We start from the raw sequence: 22,707 nt of genomic DNA, 5'->3' as shown, positions 1-22,707 counted from the left end.
GCTGCAACAGCATATGGCTGGTATTGTTTTCCTCTGTGAGTCTGTGGGTGTGTGTCATCATGACAAAATGTGGTCCTGGATCAGCGTTTTGCAGCGGGAGCTAAAACAAAAGTAGTTTAGAAGACTTTTCCAGGTGTTTATTTATCAGTCTGTGGACAGATGTTGTCACGGCCATATCATCAAAACAGTGCAAGAGGCACAAAACTTTACAGGTGTGTAGATGTGATCAAAATAATGGCCGAGTTTGAAGATGGGTGTGTTTTGAGCAAAGGTGCCAGAAGTAGGGAGGTATGAAATATGTTGCCTCTTGTTAACTGCCTACAATATAAAACAAACTGAAGAAAAGATATGAAAACATATTAATGATAATATATGTTTAGTATGCTGACTGAAAGGCTTAGAGTGGTGAGCAATGTAAAAAGCTTTTTCCATCCTGTACATAGTGAAGGTGACTCCCACTGCATTGTGGGATATGATCTTACCCATGACCTTGTTTAGGAACAAAGTGTTGAAAATACATTAAACAAATGTACAAATTGAGTTTCAGGTGCAGTATTCAGTCCTTGTGCTATATCAGTGTGGCTCTGCAGGGAGTTTGGTTATTTCAATAGGTAAAGGGCCACACATGACCTATCCATGTGAGCATGCATGTGCCTCTATTCTCTTTGCTGTGTGATGGCCTGCCACCATTGCATTTACTTGCCACTCATGTTTAAGTCACCTTGTTGTGAGATGATTGCATTTCTGCTGTTAAAGCAGGAGAGATTGCTTTCCCCACACTGTTAGCTTCCAGAGTAATGGGCTAGCGCTGCAAGGGAAGTGCAGGGTGAGGAAGGAGAGGACGCAGTCTTCCCTGAAAGTCTCCTTTCCCTGGAAATGATGACAAACAGAACAGAGGTGGAGAGATTTAACAAGGTGGCTGGATGTTTGCACACCTCTGTACCCTGTCGACATCACAGGCACAGGGATACATCCTGTAATGACCTTCAGTTTAATGAATTACTGTCAAGGTGATCTTATTTTAACCGCAGTGTGTTTAATGCCTGTCATTACAAATAAGATAGAAATTTGGTCAATTATATTAAGTGCATATCCACAAAACATACACAATTTTTTTTTTGTAAAAACCTAAATCTCAGTTGGATTATTAATAAACTTGGTTCAGTGTTGTTATATGATCTGGCCACCTGGCTCCCTTCCCACTACCATCTCCTGCTTTTCACTCATGGAGAATTTCAGGGGAGGTGCTCTGGGTGGGTCCCTCATGTTTTATGTATCATCCTGCTCCCTATATCCTGTCGCCGCCTGTTCCTTGCAGGGGACTTGAGGAGGGAAGAACTGTGCTATGTCTGGATGGTGTTTACGCACACCGTGGGCCAAGTTTACCACATCCGCGGGGTTTTTGCAGAAGTTTGCATAATATTGTGGAAATGACCATCCTGTCCTGAACAGCTCGCACCGCCGCAGCAGCACAAGCACCTTGCTGAAATGGGCGTGTTCGGAGAAAACGAGGAGCACTTGGAAAACAGACTCAATTGAGTGGAGTTTTCTCCTCGTAACCTCAGTCTGGGACACTTTCCCCCCGTCCAAACCGCAGTTAAAGACGTCTACCCCGTGATGCGTAAATGGATTTATTTTTGGCTCTGTCTTATGTGTTTCTGCGGGGCAGTGGGGATAAAGTTGATGGAGTTAAACTCATTACGTGAGCGCAAAAAACAAACTGGACGTGAAGCACACCTAACTAACGTAAAAAAGTTGTCTCGATTACTTCTGGGGTTCTAATTTTGCTTTCGGAGGTATTTTTTAATCCCAAAAAACACCTGAACTCGGATTGTTATCAAGCCCCCCTCCCGTCACCTTCCCCCGGGGTCATTCTATTTGAATGCTGATAAAGTGTTTATTTATTTTACAAAAATATTTTTAACTCAACGGGGCGAGGAGGATGGACCCTGCCTGCGGGAAAGTGGGGACGGCGTCTTTGGTCGGCGGCGGCGGCGGAACCGGCGTAAGTGCGAAGGCGCCCAAACATCTGTGGAGGCAGCAGAACCAGGCAGCGCTCTCTCCGCTCCACCACGCGCTGGTAGTGCGCAAGAACGACCGCGTGAGACAAAGAGGCTTTTCGGACACCGAGAGATACCTCAACCCGAGGAACATGGACCGGACTTACGCAGTGGACACAGGGCACCGACCCGGGCTGAAGAAATCCAGGATGTCGTGGCCGTCGTCGTTTCAAGGTCTTCGACGGTAAGGGCAGAGAGGAAACTGCTTTTCTTCATCTTGTGTCTCTTTCTAATTTCCCCACGATGAAGATGGGCGTTGTGTGTATGACTGACGCGCGGGAGCGGAGAAGTGTTTTGGCTTGTATTTAGTCCTAACTTTGAGAAGGTTATACATTTTTGTCCTCGACTGGGCTCGACCTCTGTTTTACATCACTTTTTTTTAATATAAACGAACCGTCCAAAGCGTTTATGTGCAGTACTGTAGTGGCAACGAAAGGATGGATAAAGTATATGTCGATAGAGAAAAGGTGAAAAAGAATGAAATAGTCGTACAATTATCACCATAAGGGCATTGCAGATGATACCTTGTTTGTACTCCTAAACACACGCTATCCTTTAACTTATGTTTAATATTTTTATAATAACGGAGTTCAATCGCAAGGCGATTACAGTAAACTGTTTCCCCCCCCGCATAAACTAACCTTTCCAAGCAGAAACAGCTTGCTGACCTTAATTAAACAAAGTAAAATGAATAACTAACAAAACAGTCATCACAGGCTTTCATGTTCATATCTGTTAGTTAGACTGTATGTGGCTCAGGGAATAATGTACTTAGTGTAGAATGAGACAGAAAACAGAGACTGATGGTAATGAAAGGTAGGCGTTGACCAAAGGCAGGTCTCAGGAAATATGCATGCGTTGCCCTGAACGCATCACACGCAGGCAGCCCCCTTGTGCCTTTTTAAATAGTGTTTAGTGATCTTCAGGAATTAATCCCACTAAGCTTTAGGATCGCTGTGTAGCCTAGTGTTCATGTTTTTAAGTGAAATTACTCCACGAGGATAAGAGACACAGTAGGAAGGCTTTACATCATCACTAATATGTGGTGACCACATTCTCTAAAACGACACTCACAATAATCTGAGTCACCACACATGACAACATGGATAATCTTAGTATGACAAGTGCTGGGTCTTCAGATATTGCTCGCACATGAGTATTTAACCAGAGCAGCTACTGTAAGATGACGGCAGTAATGTTTGCAGTAACAACAGTTTTTTTTTTGTGGTAAAGCCTGCTTGCATACAGACAGACACACACAAAAGCAGCTCTGCACTCTGACAGCCGGGGTGTGTGGGGAAATGTTTCTGCTCTAATTACTCACTTGTTCTGGGAAGGAGGGAGAGAAAAAAAAAACCCAACTGAAATGAAATCTGAGAAGGTCACCTCAGCTCTGTGGCTTAAGTGACTGTTGTGGATGTAGATTTCTGTGAAACAGTTCACTCTTTTCTTTTTTCCTCTTTTAAACAAAAAAAATGGGGGTAGATGTGAGTGATACTTGCCTGCAGGTCCAGTAAAAAGCACACTGTCTTGTCTGGCCGACAGTCAGAATGGTCCCTGTTACTGTGGCAGAACAGTCACATGGAGGAGAAGCGAGAGAGAGAGGGAGGGAGGGATGAGAGCACAGATGGAAGTGACATTGCAAAGTGGTGTGCTGGACTAAAACACCCATGTGATGTGAAAAGGTTGCATTTAACTTATAATGTATCCTAACAAAGTGAAATTTGAGATGTTCATGTTATTCAACTGCATCGGAGATCATTCAAGTGATTTTCACATTTGCTTCAGGAGGGTAATTACACATAGATTAACCCAAACAAATCAAATTTTGCACAGGAGGCTAATTACGTAAGAGGCACATTGCACTCCAGCACATATTCAGGAACCATAACAGAAGGCTAAATTGAATTTGGCACCTTGTGCACCACAGCCCGGCACACCATTTGCAGCTGGTCAATAGGGTCTTTTGATTGGTGGTGTTTTTTATGTGCATCCATTGGGTTGCATGTTTATTTAATTCTTATTTCAGTGTCTTCTACCACTGAGACTAGCAAGGCCTTTTATCTGGTGATTTTACTAAATGAACACACCTTACGGGTAGGAATCATAATATAAAATGTTATGGCACATTGTCCACAATGTAGGTGATTATGCTATGCACAACATATTGCTAGACAATCAGCATGGCAGCTGTTGTGTGAAAGCAGAACAGCAGAAATGTGCCTTTTTCTTAAAGTGGCTCTATTCTTTTAATTCTTAACAAGTGATATATGTCTATTTATAGTTTGATGTAACATTTACGCATTCAAATGTAAAAAAATGACCTCAGTAGACCTAACCCAGAGAAATGTGTGATTTGAATCTTTGAAATTGTGTTTGGCACTCATCAGTGGCATCATATCACCTTTGCGTATGTGTCTGCAGTGTGCTTGCCTGCCAGAAGTTGTAATAAATCAACTTTTTATACATTGTTTAGATCTTGGACACTTTTAACTATTATTATAAACTATTATTATAAATATTTAACCAGATCAAGGATTTTAGTCCTCAGATGTCTGGATCTTGAGTTATCAAAACGTTAAAAGCACAGCAGCTCGACTCCAGTGCGTTTGCTGGCATGCAGAACAGTATCAGCGCTACACAGATTTTTAATGTGAAACAGCTTCATTGTGTGTTTTCACTGGTTTAGACCGGTCTGTTTGCTTTGGAGAGTAGGAGAGCTCTGTGGATAATTCAACTCTGTGTAAAAAACCTCCTGACCTTTTGGGATCTAGAGTTATCAGCTAAACAAGCTGAGCGCATGTTCGAAGCAGCTCGGCTAGCAACCTCTCAGCTAATGTGCTGAACAGCATTAGAGAAACACTGAATTTGAAGATAAAACGTTTTTACTAGTTTTCATCATCTGCTCCGCTTGTTTTGGAGAGGAGGAGACCTCTATGGATAATAATGGTAGATAACTGTAACATCCAGACACCAGACGGTCTGCCCTCTTGGCCTTCATTGCATCATTTGCGTTAAAAGCCTTTCAACAGCCTTTGCAAACGTACAGCTAAGCTTTAAGGAAGACCGCTAACTTCTCCTCTGTGCTTAAAAGCTTTTTTGCATATACATAAATAACTTTTCTGAATGCATGTGCTGTTTACATTTAAGACTTACATTTGACTGACTTTTCTAATTAACAAGGCAGCAGCAGGTCACACACCTTCACAAGAAAACCTCAGCAATCAAGTTGTTGCTGCAAGTTAGATAAACATGACATGTTCCCTGGTTGTAATGAGCAGACAGAAACAACTTCTGAGGCAGTGTCTTTTATAGAGGACTAATAAGAAGAGCCAGCTACTTGCTCCACACATATCAACCTTATGTATAGAGAGAGACAGCAAGTCTTTCCCTCAGAGGACTGTGGATGTAGCTGTGTGTGCCCGAGCGGCTGGTTTGCGCTAAGGTCCAGCAGCCCCAAGGTAAAACACATCACCCAAATGTGTCACAATGTAGGCTAGGCCTGGACGCTGCTCAAGGCTTCTGTGAGACCTCAGCAAGAATCTGGAGCATCCTTTGATGAGCTGGCATCTCTCCCATTCCTCTCCTGCTGCTTGCCTGTCCCTGCCATGGGGACGCTGCAGGGGGGTGGGGGTTCTTTATCGGTGGAGATGTCACTGGAGAGGGGGATCATGATTTCTCTTCTCCCCGTCAATCGCAATCAAGATTTGGCGATTCAGTTGGTGGAACAGGAAATGTCAAAACAAAAAAGGATGAAATATCTGAGGAGGGGAAGGAGAGGGGATGGAAAATGTTCCTTCTGGACATTTTGTCCCCTCAGAAGCAGCAGATTGGAAAGCGTACCCCCCTGCCTTCTCACTCTATGCTGTATTTAACGGTCGTTGATTTTTCTTCAGCCAGTCCTCCTCCTACTGTGACTTGCCAGAGAGAGGTTTTTAGCCAGTATGAAGCATAACCCCCTGGCTATGTCATTAGATCCCAAGGGTGTTAGTGAGCGAGTCAGGAACTGCTATTTGGTACATGGCTATATATAACCCCAGTCACGGCTACACTCCCAGTCATACTGCATAGGCTGCTACGGAACTGGTAACATACACATATACTGCATGGCTAGACTCCCAGGCATGTGAAAGATGTCCAGAACATGCTAATGAACGCATCGCAGAAATGCTACTAACGTTTCCATTAGCAGAGATCACCATCAAACATCATGTAGCTTGGGTAATAAAAATAGTCATGAGATATAATTTCTGTGGGATTTCTTTCTGCTTTTAGTGTAACAGTATGAAAGGCACACAGAGCTGACAATTATGTCAGTGCCATCTCTTTGTCTGGCTCTTATTGACCTACTCATTCAGGCAGAAATGGAACGTGAATTGGATATGTCTTTCAGACGTTTCAGTGAATAACTTGGGTTTTGAAAGATGAGCGGTGCATTAGAAAGTCATGGATGTAGACATATTGAGGTGGGAGGTCAATTTTAGTTAAACATGAAGTAAAGCCACAGCTACTTAGGAGAAAGGTCATTCATCATACAGGATGTGTTGGACCTGCAGCTGATAGGGCTGCCAGGCCTGATCCTTGTCAGAAGCTTCCTGAAAGAAAATGATCATGGTAATGGATGTACAGTAAAGGTCAATGCTGAGGGAATCAAGGGTAAGGGCTAGGTGATGTGGCCCAATGTAGGTAATATCATATCATGTTTTCTATTCTGCATAACAAAACAGTGGCTCTATGGTTTGCTCCAGCTTCGATCCCACGTGCAAGGATCAGAATGTAAAGCATGGTCCAAAGGACGTCAATAGTGCTGTAATGCAGGTTGGCTGCTGGTTTTTCAAGATCCCAATAGAAACCGTCAAAAAAACAAACTACTAATTGCAATCTGATAGAGGTGGTCAGGGGCACATTGTTGATGCAATTGTATTTTCAGTCCAAATACAACAACTAACAGGCACTGACTCTAACAGGTCTGGGTGCCCAGACACTAAGAACAAGTCCATGCATCAACAAGAGAAAAGTAAAAATAATAATAAAAGAAACACACTGCAGCCCGATATTGTGTCAGTGTGTGGTAGGAGATGGTAATGAAGAGACTGATGTCAGTTGTTTGAGCTGGACAGAGTAATCAGATCTCAGTTTGACATCTACCTGGACAGTGGACACTGGAGACACATGTAAATGTTATCAGGTTAAATACTATCTAGATACAATCCAAAACAAGATGCATTTAATGCCAGGAACCTCTCTTGTATTGCAGGTACTTTATTTTATTTTTTTTTTTTTGTGATCAAATTTTTATTATTTTCTTCTCCTTTCAAACCACACACAGCCACATCCCACCCCACATCCAACTGTACAGCATATCAAAAATGGGCAGCATGTGAGAAGAACAACAAACAAGAATCTGAACTACCTTCCCACCCCCCTTCCCCCCATACCTCCCTCACCCCTCTGGCTTATTCCCTCCCCCTCCCTTTGCTGGAATCAGTCATATATAAAAAATAATAATAATAATAATAATAAAAAATAAAAATAGAAAAATAAATAAAAACATAATAATAATAAATAATAATAATAATAATAATAATATATATTTTTTTAAATATAACGAATATAAATAAATAGTAAAAATAACAGTAATTACACAAGGAATTTAGTTAATTACTACAGATAAGAAATATGTGGAAAAAAAATAAAAAATAAAGAAAAAAGAGTTGTACCTCTCCTCTTTACATAATGAAATATTCAAGACCCAAACATAAACAAAAAGGGTAAAAAGAAAAAAACAAGAAAAAACAAGGAGGATCCAATTAATTCCCACTGCCAGAATTAACTTTCTAAATGGGTGTAGATACATACTAAATACATGTAAATATCTGTTCATATATTCCGTAAAGAACAATAAAAAATACAATTTTAGGTACTTTAAGGTAATTTAAGGTACTTTATTTTCTTATTATCTTGCTAAAGATGATACAGTTGCTATGTAAAGAAAAGATCAGATTGCTTCCTACCATAGTGATGTGAACAGAAACAATCTATCAAAGATTACTTTTTGCATACATAATTTGTTTTCTAATATTCATACAATGTGACACTGGTTATAAAACATTTGCATGTGTAGAAGTGGTTGGAATGTGGTTGTATTCACTTCAGTCAATGGATGGAATATAACCAAAACACTCATGGGAAACCATTAAAATCTATGTCACTTGTCAGCTGCTCAGAATCCATTAGTAAGTCTATACTGTTTCAGGCTGTCTCCCTGTCAGCCTTTTCTGTTATAAAATCATGAAGTTATAGTCTTTTACTTTAGTTGTCAGTTAAAAACTTACCTTGACTCTATCCAAAACACCAGGGTACACTCAAGAACACTGACCTTGAGACCCACCTCTCTTGTTTTAAATAACCTGTGAAATCAGTAATGGCTGCATTTGATCCCTAGGATTAATGAGCGTTTTTGGATAATGAAAGGTGTCTGGAATACCTTGAGCATGGTGTCCTTTTTTAAAGGGCATCTTGCACAAATGTGAAGGGCAGTACAGTCTGCGAAGGGAATTACCCTTACCCTCTTAACAAATCATCAAAATTGTAATGCCAGAAACTATTTGGATGCCTGAATTTATTTGTTTTTTTGTCAGTTCTTATCGAACTTTATTCAGGTGGACATCTGAGGTGGAAGATATACATCTCATGGCTATGCCCAATTTTAAGGGTGTTAAGAGAACAATATCTTGGTAAATAGTGTGCAAGCATACAACTGGCACACTGAAACATAAAAATCCTCCACAGCTTGCCATCATTTTTAGTGTCCCATCAAAGAAAGAGGAAGCAAGGATTAAACTTTTGCATTTGCTGTGATCATTCCATGATTGAGCTACTTTCAATCAGAACAGCATACAAAGGAAAATGCAATCTTTTAGGAATAAATATTATCCTATCAGAAAGCAAATACTGTTAAAAATTAGAGTTCACAACTTGGAAAATTGAGGTATGAACACTTCTGATGTTATACAACACTGCTGTTAGACAGGCAAAGTGGGATCTAGCTGAGGGAACATATTTGTCCAATGTGAAAACTGGACAGTGTCCAGCAGGAAACCACAGGCCAGTGAGTGTGACTGGCTCTAGGAAAACATTATTGCCTCATAAAAGAAAGGAGCTTTGCTGAAATGGTGATATCTCAAATAGAAATAGAGCTCAAACAGTGTAGGGAAGCAGAGAGAATTGGTCATCTAATTTTTACCATCAGGAACAGGCATTTGTTTTTCATTGCTCTCCCCTGGCTTCACTTTCCTCACTGCTCTGCTAGACCAATAAAATGCATGAAAACCATTTTTGAAGGACAGCCTTGTAAAGGGCTACAAGCCAAAGCCTCTCTAGACGGACTGCTTGATGCTGGGTGATTCCCTGAGCTCTTGGCTGGCTGTGCTGCACTGATCAAATTACACTCAACAGGGTGATAAAGACTCTAGCTGGGCTGGCCACTGGTCTGGTCTAGGGACTGCTGATAGCTTCAAGAGAGACCATGCAGACATATGAATTATTGATTATTTCTGTCATTTCTGTATCAAAGCTGTGGAGGGAACGATGAAAACAGGAATAACTGGATGTTTTACACGTTAAAAAGCACATGGTCTTGGTGTGGCAGGGTGATGCTACTTGCATCATGTTTCATGGCTATTATAGTTGGGCTATGACACCATACTTGTTTCCAAAGAAGTCAGTGAATATTTGTGCCAAATGAAAGCTGACTTTAAACTAAAATCCTATCTGTGCCATTAACTAGTAGGTCTGTAGTTTTAGTTTTTGTGTAGTTGCTTGGTGTGACTTTGCACATGGCTCTGAATTGAAATGTGAGCTGAACTTCATATAAAAATGTTGACTATGAGAGGCTGTTATTGGTCCTAACAGTGCATATACTGCCTCCTAGTTATCCATATGCCCCTTAAAAAACAAAAAAAACCCAGATCTTCTTAGGGGGCTAATTTTAAGTTTATATCTTGTAAACTCTCTGTACTACCGGTTGGTCCTAGTCCACTTAATCTGTCTTCACTCCATTGATTTGATGTATCAGGTCTGCTAAATTGGAACAAAAACCTGCAGCCACATCGCCTTTTCATGGATCAGTTTGACACCTGTGGTCTAAAATAAGTTCTGGGGCCATTTTACCTGTTAGAAAGGTGCTCTTTTGGTTAAGGGCTTGCTGGGATGAACGCCACTGACACTCACTAGGGGAAACCTACTTACCAGTCTCTCTCTCTCTCTCTCTCTCTCTCTCTCTCTCTCTCTCTCACACACACACACACAGCAAGCCTGCTTCAACTGGTGTGCCTTTTATTCATTAAAAACAAAAGAAAGTAGTTTAAAGTAGTAGTCTAGTATTAATTTGGGACCAGTTTAGGATGAGAGGAGAACATTTTTCTTTGTTTGATAACATTAAAAGTAAAGTTGCTGTCGACTCCGTGACTCATTTGTAAAAAGACAAAAGGATCATGCCGGTGAGCAAGCATTTGGGCATACTGAGCTGCAGAGACAGCACAGCAGTGTTGTTGTGAGGAAGCCAGTGAATCTGAGAAATAAAACGTTATTTTCGGATTTTCTTTTTCCATGGCTTTTATTTGTCTTTGACTGTCTGCTCAAACCAGTGATTTAAATCGTCATTGACTTCTGACTCCTCACTCCTCATAAAAGACTCACTCACTCCTCCGGACAGTAGTTGCCACAAGTGATCAACAACTGCTTTAATTACATAGCAAAGACATTGTAGGTAATCGGCTAACCGAAAAACAAGAATTAACCTTGTCTGTTGCAGGCCAAATTTTTGCCGATGCAGCACATTAACATGTGCACACCCAATGCTTTTGTTTTTGGCACCCTGAGAGTTTGACTGCAGGATCACATTTGTGTTGCTCACGTGATATGCACCAATGTAATTTACCCCACCATTACTTTCTGTCATCATCTGTGGCTGAAATAACCACATACTGCTGCTTTGTACCTGGAAGTCCCAGATTAGGTACAACCAGCTGGAAGAAATGGACTCAAAATAAACAGCCTCACAGAAAGTTGCAAGGCTTTGTGAACATGATCATGCTGCACTGTAGTGAAGGAAGCTGTTGTGGGAACTGTCAGTCATGCTAGGCCTCAATTCCCCATGTATAATGCTTGGTTTCTCTGATTTTTTCCCTCAGCTTTTCATTATTCGTTTTTCCCCTTTGCCACTTTTTCTTTCTTTCTCTTCCAATCAGTGTGTTCTCTGGTGACATCAATTTTTTCCATCTGATTCACTGATGCTGACACGCGCTTACAAAATAACAGCATTTGTTGCGCACACGCTCCTACTGACAAACAGTTACTCCCCTGTATATATCTTCTCTTTTCACCTTGCCAATTGTCTTTTCCTGTCTTTTTTGTTCTCAGACATGCTGTTTCTATCATGATTTTCCTCTTTCAGCAGCTTGGCCCCGAGTGATTTGCCTCTTAGACCCAGACATCTCCTTCCCAATATGTCAGTTCTCATCCAAAGACCTGCTACACATACATCTGCAGCCTGCTCTTGTCAAAAAACATGAAAATAGCCCTGCAGGGGGTTGCATCTTCATCGTTTGAACTGCCTTGTGTTAAATAGCTAAATAAACTAAACAAATTAGCTACTGTGCTACTAAATAGCTTGAGTAATTTTCCATACATTATATACCAGTTTTATCTGTGTTAAAAAGTGTTTCTTTTAAAGGGCCGGTCCATTATTTTTTTCATGTTATTTTTAGCTTCTTAGTAGTTTCCCTGATGTATTCAGATCCAAACATTTTGGTCAAAGGATGTATGTTTAAGCGTTGATATGCCACTTTTTTAAGCCCTTCGGAAAACTTTTTCCCATGTGACCTGACGGCCATATATTCACAGCTAGTTTGTAGCCAGTAACATTATATTCCTTGTCTGGAGAAGCGGCGTATTCGGCATGGAAGCTAAGCAATGTCCTGCTGTGGACGCCACATTCATGTGAGACCCAAAGGCACACAACAACACAAACAAGCTGACAGTTCAAGGCATCAGTAGACCAACAACTCCTGTGCTCTGTGATGCAAAATCACCTTGAACAGCCATTCTCACCACTTGGGAATAAATTACAGGAGAATAAAGCTTTAATGTTACGATAAAGTCATAAAGTAAATGAAAATATATTTGTAATTAAAGGAAAACCACTTAACTTGAGGTAATTCTGGCGACCCAGCATTAAGAAATTGTTGAATGCCAAGGCCAGTGGTGAGGTCTTTTTTGGTGTACAGTATAACTTCCCTGCAGAAACACAAGGTCATCTGTAATTAGCATTTTTTTTTGTTTGTTTGTCCTTGAGACAAAGCAGCCCATCTGAAGACATGCATGCATAATTCATGGCTCATCAGTGCCGTTGTAGAAGAAGTTTAACAAACATACCTAAAATGGTATTTTTTTTTTATTATTTTTGTTGACAAATCAGACCTTTTATTATTTCTTACACAAAAGTTCTCTATGTATCCGTTTTCTTCCAAGATTCATAATTTCATTTTCAGATCCCTATGGGCTTGAAAGTGTGACAGCAGTCTGTTTATCTCTGCAGCCATTGTTTTGCCAAGATATGGCTAAATATACTGCTTCCATTTGTAGCTTGCATGTGAGTTGCTGTCACTCATGACAAACGCAGGCAAACATAGACACAAACAACTGCGAACAGTCTACTCTGCAGGCTAATAATAAAGTTTATTTATTCAGATTTTAGCATATTTTAGGAATATATTGAGCATTGTGATGGACAGCAGAGAAGTGGAATGTGCTGCAGGAGTTTCTATGGACTTTGTGATCCCTTTTCCTGCCGTAATCCACTGTAACTGACAAGAATTCAAGATGACCACGGCAAGCTCTTTATGAAGAATGCATCTATCTTTTACTGCTACAGCATTATAGCCCACAGGGTGTGTGCCTTTGATATTGAAAAGACTTTAGGTGGAGTAGCAGTTTAAGACTGTGACTCATGAGTTGATTTCATGTCACTATGGGGATTTGACTGGCTAATAAATCGGCCCAGGACCATTTGCTTATTAACAGGAGATGGATTTTGTAGCGGACCCATGGGAAAGAATGGAGAGGCTGTTTTGATGGCTCCTATTACAGAGCCATTAGTATAACTCTTCAGATTGTGTAGCAATCTTTGTAGTTACATCATCATCAGAGACTGTTCTGTGGTACATTATCCAGCTTTGCGTGCTTTATAATATTTTGGAACTGTGAGCAACTTGAAATTATTATTATTTTTTTTACAAAACTAAGTGGGTAAGTTCATTCACAATTTGTCACTTTTTGCATTCTTTGTCTTTTGAAGATCCAAAAGTAAAACACCATCTCAGGTAATTATTGTAATTGTTTAGTAAACCTGGACTATATTTATAAGAGCAAAGCAAATACACATTCTTTTAGCGGAGAAACTATTATTAAAAAAAAATAATTTAAAAAAATCGACATGACTACACACAATGCATTTTAAGATGCAGCCTGCCCGACAGCATGACACTCTGTCACAGCCACACATTTATATGAATTCTAACATGCATAACCAGACATGCACAAAAATACTGTCTAATATAGTCTTACAATATACAACGGCTGCGGCAACGCTGTTACGCCTGGATTCCACTGGATGCGTAACGACTCCGACAGGGGTCTGTCCGCAACGGCTGCGTATCTACGCAGTCCGTCAACACCCACCGGATCCGTCTGTGTCGGAGCTGTTGCGGACAGCAGAGTCCCGAGGACGCACGAGATCTCGCGAATTCACGCCTAATCAATTGATATAACTGGAAGATAATCAACATCTCCTCGTTAATGACTGGAGACAAATCCAGCGACTCCGTCTTAACGAGCGCTAACGAGGTCGGCCGGCTTGTTAACGAGCCGGCCGACCTCGTTAGCAAACCCGAGGTATTTTATTTTGAAAATATACCGGTGTTTTATTTTGTGTCTGTGCAAGACTTCCTGTCCGGAACGATCTGCTCTGTGCTGAATTTATGCATAGTGCTCCGTCGTCCGACAAAAATAGAAGCTCTGCGCAAGTGTTGCGAGGGCTGTCGGATGGCCCTGCGTTGTCGGACTCATTACGCAGCGGATCTGCAGTCGGTGGAATCTCACACATTGATTATAATGGGTGCGTAGCGGCTCCGACGACGGATCTGCAGCCGTTACGCATCCAGTGGAATCCAGGCGTTAGTCAGAATTTTCTTCTGACGAGAAGCATCCCTAATTTCTTTAGGCCTGCACTTACACTTAGCGTCAAATAATGGTAAACAATTAAGTTATTTTACTGATAATTTATTTAAACATATGGCTAATAAACGGTTAATATCTGTATTTTTTTTTTTAAATGAGTGGAATAACTAAAGTAGTTTTTTTTACTTTAATATGACAGTAAGTAGGGCTGCACGATTATGGCCAAAATGATAATCACGATTATTTTGATCAATATTGTAATCACAATTAGGCCTGGGACGATAACAAATTTTGCTGGACGATATATTGTCCGACAAATTTTTGCCGATAAACGATATTATTGTCAACATGATAATATATCATAATAATGCACACCCTTTCAAATACAATACACTTTTATTTCTCAGTGTTTTTTACCATTGTAATTGTAATTTTAAGAACGTTTAAATATCCTAAATAAATAAAACAAACATTTTTTTTTTTTTTTTTTAAAAGGGCAGCATTTATTTTGCGATGTAGCAAACTCCACTTTCTGTGAGTGCACACGTTTATATTTACTTTGTCGACCAGTGTTGACTGTCGGGACGAAGGCTCTGCATCTCCAGGTGCAGTTTTTTTCCCCAGCTGGGAAAACTGGGTCGGGTGGTTCTGCTTTAGATGGGCATGCAAGTTTGTTGTGGTGGCTTTTTTTGTTGCCATCACTTTTGAACAAATTCGGCATACAGGCTCGTCCGTGTGTTGATGGGCTCACCTTTTTCATTCGGTTTGAAACCGACATATTCCCACACCGGGGCTGTGGCATTTGGCTTTGCAATCATCTTTTTTCCTCGCGTTGCTCTGCACGAGGCTCACCTGCCGCACTCTGTGTGTAGCCAATGCTAGCGGCCCAGCCTTCCCCACAGAGACAAAGAGACTGGATGACTGACAGGAGGGTTCACTCCGCTCATTCTGCTATGGAACAAAAGCGCCCAGGTGCTGAGATCGAGCACAGAGTGAACCCTCTTGTCATCCAGCCTGCTTGGAGGCAACAGACGAGGAAAACAAACATGCATGCGAATGGCGATATATATCGAGGCCGGCAAAATTATTGAGTTCATTTAATTTATCGTGCGATTAATTGATTTATTGATTATTGGCCCAGGCCTAATCACAATTATTAATCACGATTATTCATTGTGTTAGGGAAACATCTGTATTTTTATTGCAGTATTTTTAAACAAACAATAGGAACAGTTTTTAGTGTGCGCACAGAGTGTCCAGTGTTTGTTGTAAACAAACAGAGATCGCTAAGTGAACACCTCCTGCAGCAGCAGCACATACACACTGTACTGCTACAGAGCTAACTGTTAGCCTATTAGCAATTTGCAGACTGGACGCTAAGGGGCTAACATCCCCTCCGGGTCTGCAGCTTTTTTTGGAAAATAGTCACTTCGCCGGCTTTTACAAATGGCTCGTGTTGTTGTGGCGTTAAGTACTACGTCACATCCTGCTTATCGCTCACTCGTTATTTATTTAGGCAGCTACATGAAACCTTAACTATGCTTGATTAGAGAGCCCACATTTTAAAATGGAAATATCGCAGATGATCAGGTTAATTTAATCGTGGCAGCCAAAATCGTGATCACGATTAAAATTCGATTAATTGTGCAGCCCTAACAGTAAGTGTTGGGCAACTTTTGTTGCCAGATTTTTTTATTTATTTATATATATATATATATATATATATATATTTTTTTTTTTACATTAAATTTAAAGTTTTATGGTAAGTAAACAGAATGTTGACTTCATTTTACATTTAGCAATATAATGTGCATTTTAAATTTATTTTTATTTTGTAATATCGTCAAGAATATCGTAAATGCTAAAATACCTTCAAATATCGTTGTATTCTTTTAGGGCCATATCGCCTACCCTTAGTTCCAAGGCCTGCTTTGTCACACAAATTTAGAAATCTCTGGCTCTCTTCCCACAACAGAATTGAGCAATTATTAACAGCACAAACACCTGCTGCAGCATAGTGCTTCTGTTATGTCAGTTAGAACTGATGACCTCTGTTAGCTAAGTCTTTATTCTTTCTTTGTCAATTTTGCTGCTGTATTGCTCCGTCTGTATTATTAAGTCTGGCAGTCAAAGTGGCTTTAAAATGCACAGTGCTTCTCCTGGCCCAGTTGTGGGGAGTTGACTGACTGTGTGCCTGTGTTTCTACCACTGCATTGTGTTTTTTGTTTGGTTGGAGATATGTATGAATGCTCACTCAAGACACCCGTTTTGGCTGTGATTTAAAACCAGTGCAGCCTGGGTCCCCAATAGACATATCGTGGCAACAATGGCTTCCATCCACACCTCGACTTGCACTGTAAATTTACATGGCACTTGAAGGCCAGTTGGACTTTAAATTTGATTTATTAAATATGAAATAGATCCTTCCTATTTGAGGTGAATTGTAATCTGCTTGCATTTTTTTCCCTGGATGCATTTACAGAAGGTCACTTTGCTCGTTTGGGAAATAGTCACCATGGCTACATTAGTTGGAGGGGTGCACTGATTTCATTAATGATGAGATCTCATGAGGATGCTTTGAGGACAGTGAGCTCAGTGCAGGAAAGAGGAGTACAGGGGGATTATCTGCTGAAAGTAGGAGAAGATGGGAAAGTTGTAGTCTAAGTTTTCATCAACTCTGTACTGGGTGTTCACTTTTTGAGATTAAAGTCACCCTGTGGAGATTTTAATCCAAGCGGCAACATCCGGGCCTGAAGAGTGAAGCCAATGGGGAAATGGATTCTTTTAAATTTCCAGCAGAGGGCAACTCCAATGGTTGCAAAATAAGTTGGATTGATGATCCTACTTCTCACTTTATTAAATTTTTTTATCTCCGTAAATATTTTCCTCATGAGTTTATGGTCTCAATCACTGGTTTCTTCAATGCTGCATTATGTTAATTTAGTAAATTATATTCCCTACTGAAGGTAAAATAGACCATAAAGCAGGGTCTGAGCAGGACTTCTTGTAACTGACAAGTTGCTACCACCGTGCACTTTGTGTTTTTAGCTGTAGAACTTTGACCCTTTCTGTATTTATTATGTGCTCTCATGGTAAAGTGAAACATTTTATTTCCCCAAAAAATGACTTGTTCAGCACGATTTGAAATGATCCTGGTAAGTATGGGCTGGTGGTATGCGTCCTGGTAAGAAAGGCTACATTTAAACATCAAAAGAAAACGCCACAATGAACCTTTTAATTTGAGAATAAATGCAAACAGTAGAATTAACAATAGTTATAGAAGTTTTGTTAGACTGGCAGCTACTTGATTGCAAAATGTTTCAGGTTTGGCGGTCTTTCTAAGACAGCATGATGAGGTATGTTGCCGTGTCACTGGAAATAAGGAAAAGGAGGAAATTACACCACTGAGTCAGTATGACAAAGCAACAATTGTGGAAAATTATGGGTAGTTTTCCACATTGTGATTCCTTGTGAAATGCATAGTAAACCCTCAGCCTGATATTCATATTTGATATTTCCGAAAAGTTTTTCTGGCAGTGGGTTTTGCAAAAAGGAAGGAGCCTCACAGTGTGAATGCAGGAGTTGTAGAGGTTGTGCTTTTTCTGCCATACTTTTTTATTAAGCTATATATACACACAGTAAGGGGGGCATGGAAAATGCAGTGGTCTGTTAAACTTGATCTATTTTTTTTTTTTTAGATGCAGCGGTGATAAAAAAATAAAGATACTGTGATGTGTCTGCAGGGCATCGTGGAGCACCAAATGACTGTGCCCCACTTCCATCCTTTCCCTCTGGTGTGCCCTACCTGCCTGTGTGCATCTACATCATTTAGCACAAGATTACTCAAGGCTCAACAGGAACACATCAGAAATTCATGTTTCAGCGTAAAAAAAACAAAACGAGTAAGAAATACAGAATGTGTCTTGACCATTCGAGGCACGACTCCATTTCTCCCCCTGCTTGTGAAGTTAATGTGTTGTAAAGTCAAACACCGAATTCAACATTGTTTGTTCAGATGTCAGTCGTTCTCACGCTTTCTTTTTCTCTATGGTTAATAATGCTGACAATGAAAGCAGCAAATAAAAGTAGAGATACTGCTTCAATTGATTCTTCTTGCAGGGTTATATGACTTGAGAATGGCATCACAACAAGTTGAGAAAAAATTAGAGAATATTTGTAGCATTTGTTTTCATGTAGGTATTCTCAGTCAAGTAAGAAGGCTTAGTAACCAAATAGAGAGAGCAGTGGCACTTGGGTGAGATTGTCAAATACATGGTATTCCTGGATTTTAGGCCAATGTTGTGTAGAATAATGTTTCAGCATATTTCTGGTATTTCCACCCTGACTTTCCAGACATTACAAGCTGCAGCGCTGCTGTTGTCCCACTCCCCCCCTCAGCCTCCTTATTGCAGCAGCGCATGAGTAAGGCATTTCACAACTCTCAGAAAAAAAACATGCCTACATTGATAAAAGGGATTGATAACCAGATGCATCAGAACTGGATCTCAACTGGTAGCGGCTCTCAATTCTCATCCCTTCTCATACTCGACAATATTCTTTATTCTTGAGCTTGTGAAAGAGTTTTATAGCACTGCCATTCTTCATTGTCTGTGCTCTAAGGCATACTTTACAGCCAGCTGTGGTTTCAGCCTCACCTGACACTCTGAAACCACGCCATCCCCATACTGTGGGCACGCCATAAGGGAATGAAATCTCATCGGTATCTTAACCCATTTGTCTTCTCCTGTCTTGCTCCATTTATCTCACACACCCACTGTCAGGACATGCACTAGGTACAAATTGGCAGTGTTGAAGTTAAAGAGGAAGAGAGAGAGGAAATTAGTTTGATATATGTCACATTGTTAAAAGATCCAGCTCATCAACCATAGGATTACCATTTCTTTATTGAATTCATTAAAATATGTATATGCGTTGGAGAGCTTCTTATTTAATATGGTGTAGGTACTACCCACAGCTGCCTCAGTGCTGCTATAACCCACTTCAGTGGTTTAAAAGTTGTGAGCTGCACAGTACACAAACTTGACATAGAACGTGCGTGTGCCAAAATAAGTGAGGTATGCCCTCTAGCATATTTCCCCTGAGTCAGTATTTAATGAGACTGCAGGTCTGTCCATCATATTGAATAATTGTTTGTCTTCTTGTCTCATCTCTGATGCTATATACACTTCGAACTGGGTCTCACTCCTGGACCAAAAGGGCTCTCTACTGTGGCAACCCACCATGTTAAAACACCATAGTATGAATCTCCTCTTGAACAAAAAGAAAGCAGATATTTTTCAAAGTGAAATTAGTCTTGTCTCCTGCTGAAGGTTCTTTCTGGGGTTTGTCCTTGCCTTGTTGAGGTTGGCGTTCCTATCACAAGGGCATGACATGATGCTGCTCTCTTTTTGCAAAGCATTGGCAAACACTTCAGGAAAGGGCAACATTAATGGAGTTTATTTATTTTTTCGATAAGAGTGTGCTCTGAGGATGTGTGTGCCATTTCACCAAGCATTCACAGAGCTTTATGAGTCATCTGGGCTGAATGTGATTTATAGAGAAGACTGATAACGTCACAAAAACATTTTATTTTATTACATGTTCTTCAGAGTGTGAATCTTTTCAGCCCACCAAAGATAGTGACTCCGGTCTGTACTAGCTATTTACTATAACAGCTTTGTAATAAGATTTATAGAAGGATGTGTGGGCAGTAAGACAGGAATTCATATACACATAAATCACAATTAAAAACTTCAACATGTCCCCATCTTTGTCCATGAAGAGAGCTTCTATTATTTTCCGCCTTTGACTCCGGAGATGAAACAGATATAAAAAGTAGAGATGTCAGAAGGCTCAAGTGGAGGCTGTGCACTGATATAAGATATAAGACACAACATTGCTTGACTTACTTCGTTGCCAAGATCGTGTAACATCATAGAGAAATCTGCTCTTTTTATTCTGCTTGTTAGTTCAAATCAGTAGCTACGGTGGACAAAGATTGGTAGTTAATGAGCTAGAGATAGATGTATTATAAATAGTTTGGACACTTACATTTTTCTACAAGTGTAATTTATATTGCTGCACAAATAAATCATTTAATGTGTGATCCAAGTTGTATGTTCAAGTGGGAGAAAAAGAAAATGTTCATCATGTAGTTATTTATGGCTGCATGTGCAAAAAGGTTGATAATGGGTGAGATTTATTGAACTCTGCAAAGTATCAAGATCACATAAGCAAGGTTTCATAAATGCATGTTTGCAGTTTTGTGCTTCTGAGTTTTAATCTTTAATCTGTTGCTCATCTTTCATTGTTTGCCAGTTCAGAAAGTACAGTTTGCAGACTAATTACAAGGCAACACAGTCTATTAAAGACAACTCTCTCTGTCTTACTCTGAATTTAATTTAAGTGGTTATAATCTTTCTGCATACCTTTTTTTCTAGTGTAGATCACACTCACTTATATTGACTTACTCTCTAATGCTCTTGGTTTTTCTCTTAGTGACTTACTTTCCCTTCCCCTCTGTCTCTTTTGAGTGTCTCACGTCCTCCCTCAAGAAGTGTTGTTTAAATATAACTATCCCCGGCTATCTCTGGGCCTCTGCTCCCTGGTGTCTCAGAGTATTCTCTGGTGATGAATGGAGCACCATAGTGAAAGCAATCAGGATTTAAACTGCACCAAATACATAGTGGCTATAAACCATTGCCCCCATGCTGCCACATAACCAAGATCCATTGGAGCTAAACTGAAGGTTAGGAATTTGTCGCCTGCTGCTGTATTGCATATAAATGTGAGCCTGACTGATTGTGAAGAGTTTACAGTACTTTGCATGGCTACGCATATGGCATGATATATTAGATGCAGACTTTAATAGAACTGCATAATATTTTGTAGCGGCGTTTGTTTGGGTATCTTTTTCTTCAAATGAATTTTCGATGGGGTGCGTAGAGTAGTGATGGCACGGCCAAGGTTGTGTTTATGCAAATCGGTTAATGCAGTGCAGTTTTTATACCCACTTTGGACTGAAAGTTTGTTTCCAAATGTTTACAATATATGTGTTATTGCAAAACCAACAGCAAAGGCACACACAGAGACCTTGAAAGCATTTCATTTACATTTAGTTTCACCTCTTTCTCTTTGATGTAATTTCTCAAAACAGATTTGGTGCATTTTTCACTATTTTCTGTCAATTTCTCATCCAAACATTTGTATCATAGCAGCAGGAGTGATTCATGCTCCCCATCTGAAGCCTCTAATTTAACCAATATGCTGTGAGTAAATGCACACAGGTCAACAGTGTGGGTATCTTAAGTTATTCAATCCTATGAATATCACAGGTATCCAGTAAAAAACAACCTTTTGTCCTGTCCTACATTTAAATTTGAGTCGAGGAGGCATCGTCGGCATGTTTTTTTCTAAATGCAACATTTTGTACACAGCTTTTTCTGATCAAAGCTTAAAACATTTTTCTTGTTATTTAACAAGGTTTTTTCTGGTAAATTGTCAGCAATCATGCAAATTGCTCAAACAAGCCACTGATTTTTTTCCTCACCTTATCTGCAGAAATTAAGTTGTGTGCATGTAGAGTTGTTTTATTTAACTTTGTTGCCTGAGGAGGAACACAGAAGAAAGGCAATGTCAAAATTGTTAAATTAAATTTGTTGAGTAAATGTGCTCAATACCACCACTTGAAAGCAGAATGGATTGGCAAGACAACCATGCAAAAACTAGTTCAGCTGGGGCTGGTGGAAATGCCATTAGTTTGCAGGTATTTGGTCATATTGGAAAATTGGATTTTTGACCTGCTGATGGTGCCAAAAATGATCCTCTAGGGAATCTAAATGACTCAAGTTATTCAGTCTAGACCAAAGTAGCTGACCGTCCAACCGCAATGAAACAGCCAATCAGACGCAAATCCTGACATACCAGCTTATGTCAGTGTAAAGTTGATGTGAATTATTTGGCAGGCTGAGGCCACACAGACCGTTCTGCTTGATTCAGTAAGAGTGAAGTTGAATGGCAGCATGTCTGAGAGGCAGTGAATTCCCCCAAGCTCCCAGAGCCGAACAATTCCGGAAATGAAGAAGAAGTGGTTGGATATCAAAGTTGACACCAATAAAAGTGTTGCTGTATGCTGGCAAAGTGAAGGTGCCACTGGAGGGGTTTAGGGAACAGTGAAACTTACTCCTCTTGATGAGTGTCTGGCTTCTATAATTGGAAACTGCCTTGTCAGTGGTGTTGTTCCACAGAGGAAAGCAGACACAGACCTGGCAATGGATGAAGCTGCTGGTGGTGAATCATTGCTGTCTTGTGCTCAAAGACATTTTTGACGTGCACAATGCCACTTGGTAAATCATATTTGGCTTCGGAGACAAAGACGAGAACAGGGATGTTTCTTATGGCAAGGTAT

The 22,707-nt window shown here is 40.2% G+C and overlaps 1 protein-coding gene across 2 annotated transcripts in view; it reads left to right on the top strand.

The window, feature by feature from the left end:
* Window positions 1–22,707, top strand: part of pde4d (phosphodiesterase 4D, cAMP-specific) — a 193,289-nt gene that overhangs the window by 35,834 nt on the left and 134,748 nt on the right. The window contains exon 1 of one of the 2 annotated variants that reach the window (XM_059338170.1): window positions 1,351–2,244. The exons of the other annotated variant lie outside the window; for it this stretch is intronic. Within the exon in view, the coding sequence (XP_059194153.1) occupies window positions 1,943–2,244 (302 nt within the window). The 5' untranslated portion in view covers window positions 1,351–1,942. Of the gene's footprint in view, window positions 1–1,350; window positions 2,245–22,707 lie in introns of those variants that run through there. 2 annotated transcript variants of the gene reach the window in all.

The sequence above is a fragment of the Centropristis striata genome, chromosome 7 (genome assembly GCF_030273125.1).
Source record: "Centropristis striata isolate RG_2023a ecotype Rhode Island chromosome 7, C.striata_1.0, whole genome shotgun sequence".
Lineage (NCBI taxonomy): Eukaryota > Metazoa > Chordata > Actinopteri > Perciformes > Serranidae > Centropristis > Centropristis striata.
Note: the sequence above shows the minus strand (reverse complement) of the source record. Positions and strands in the feature narration are given on the sequence as shown.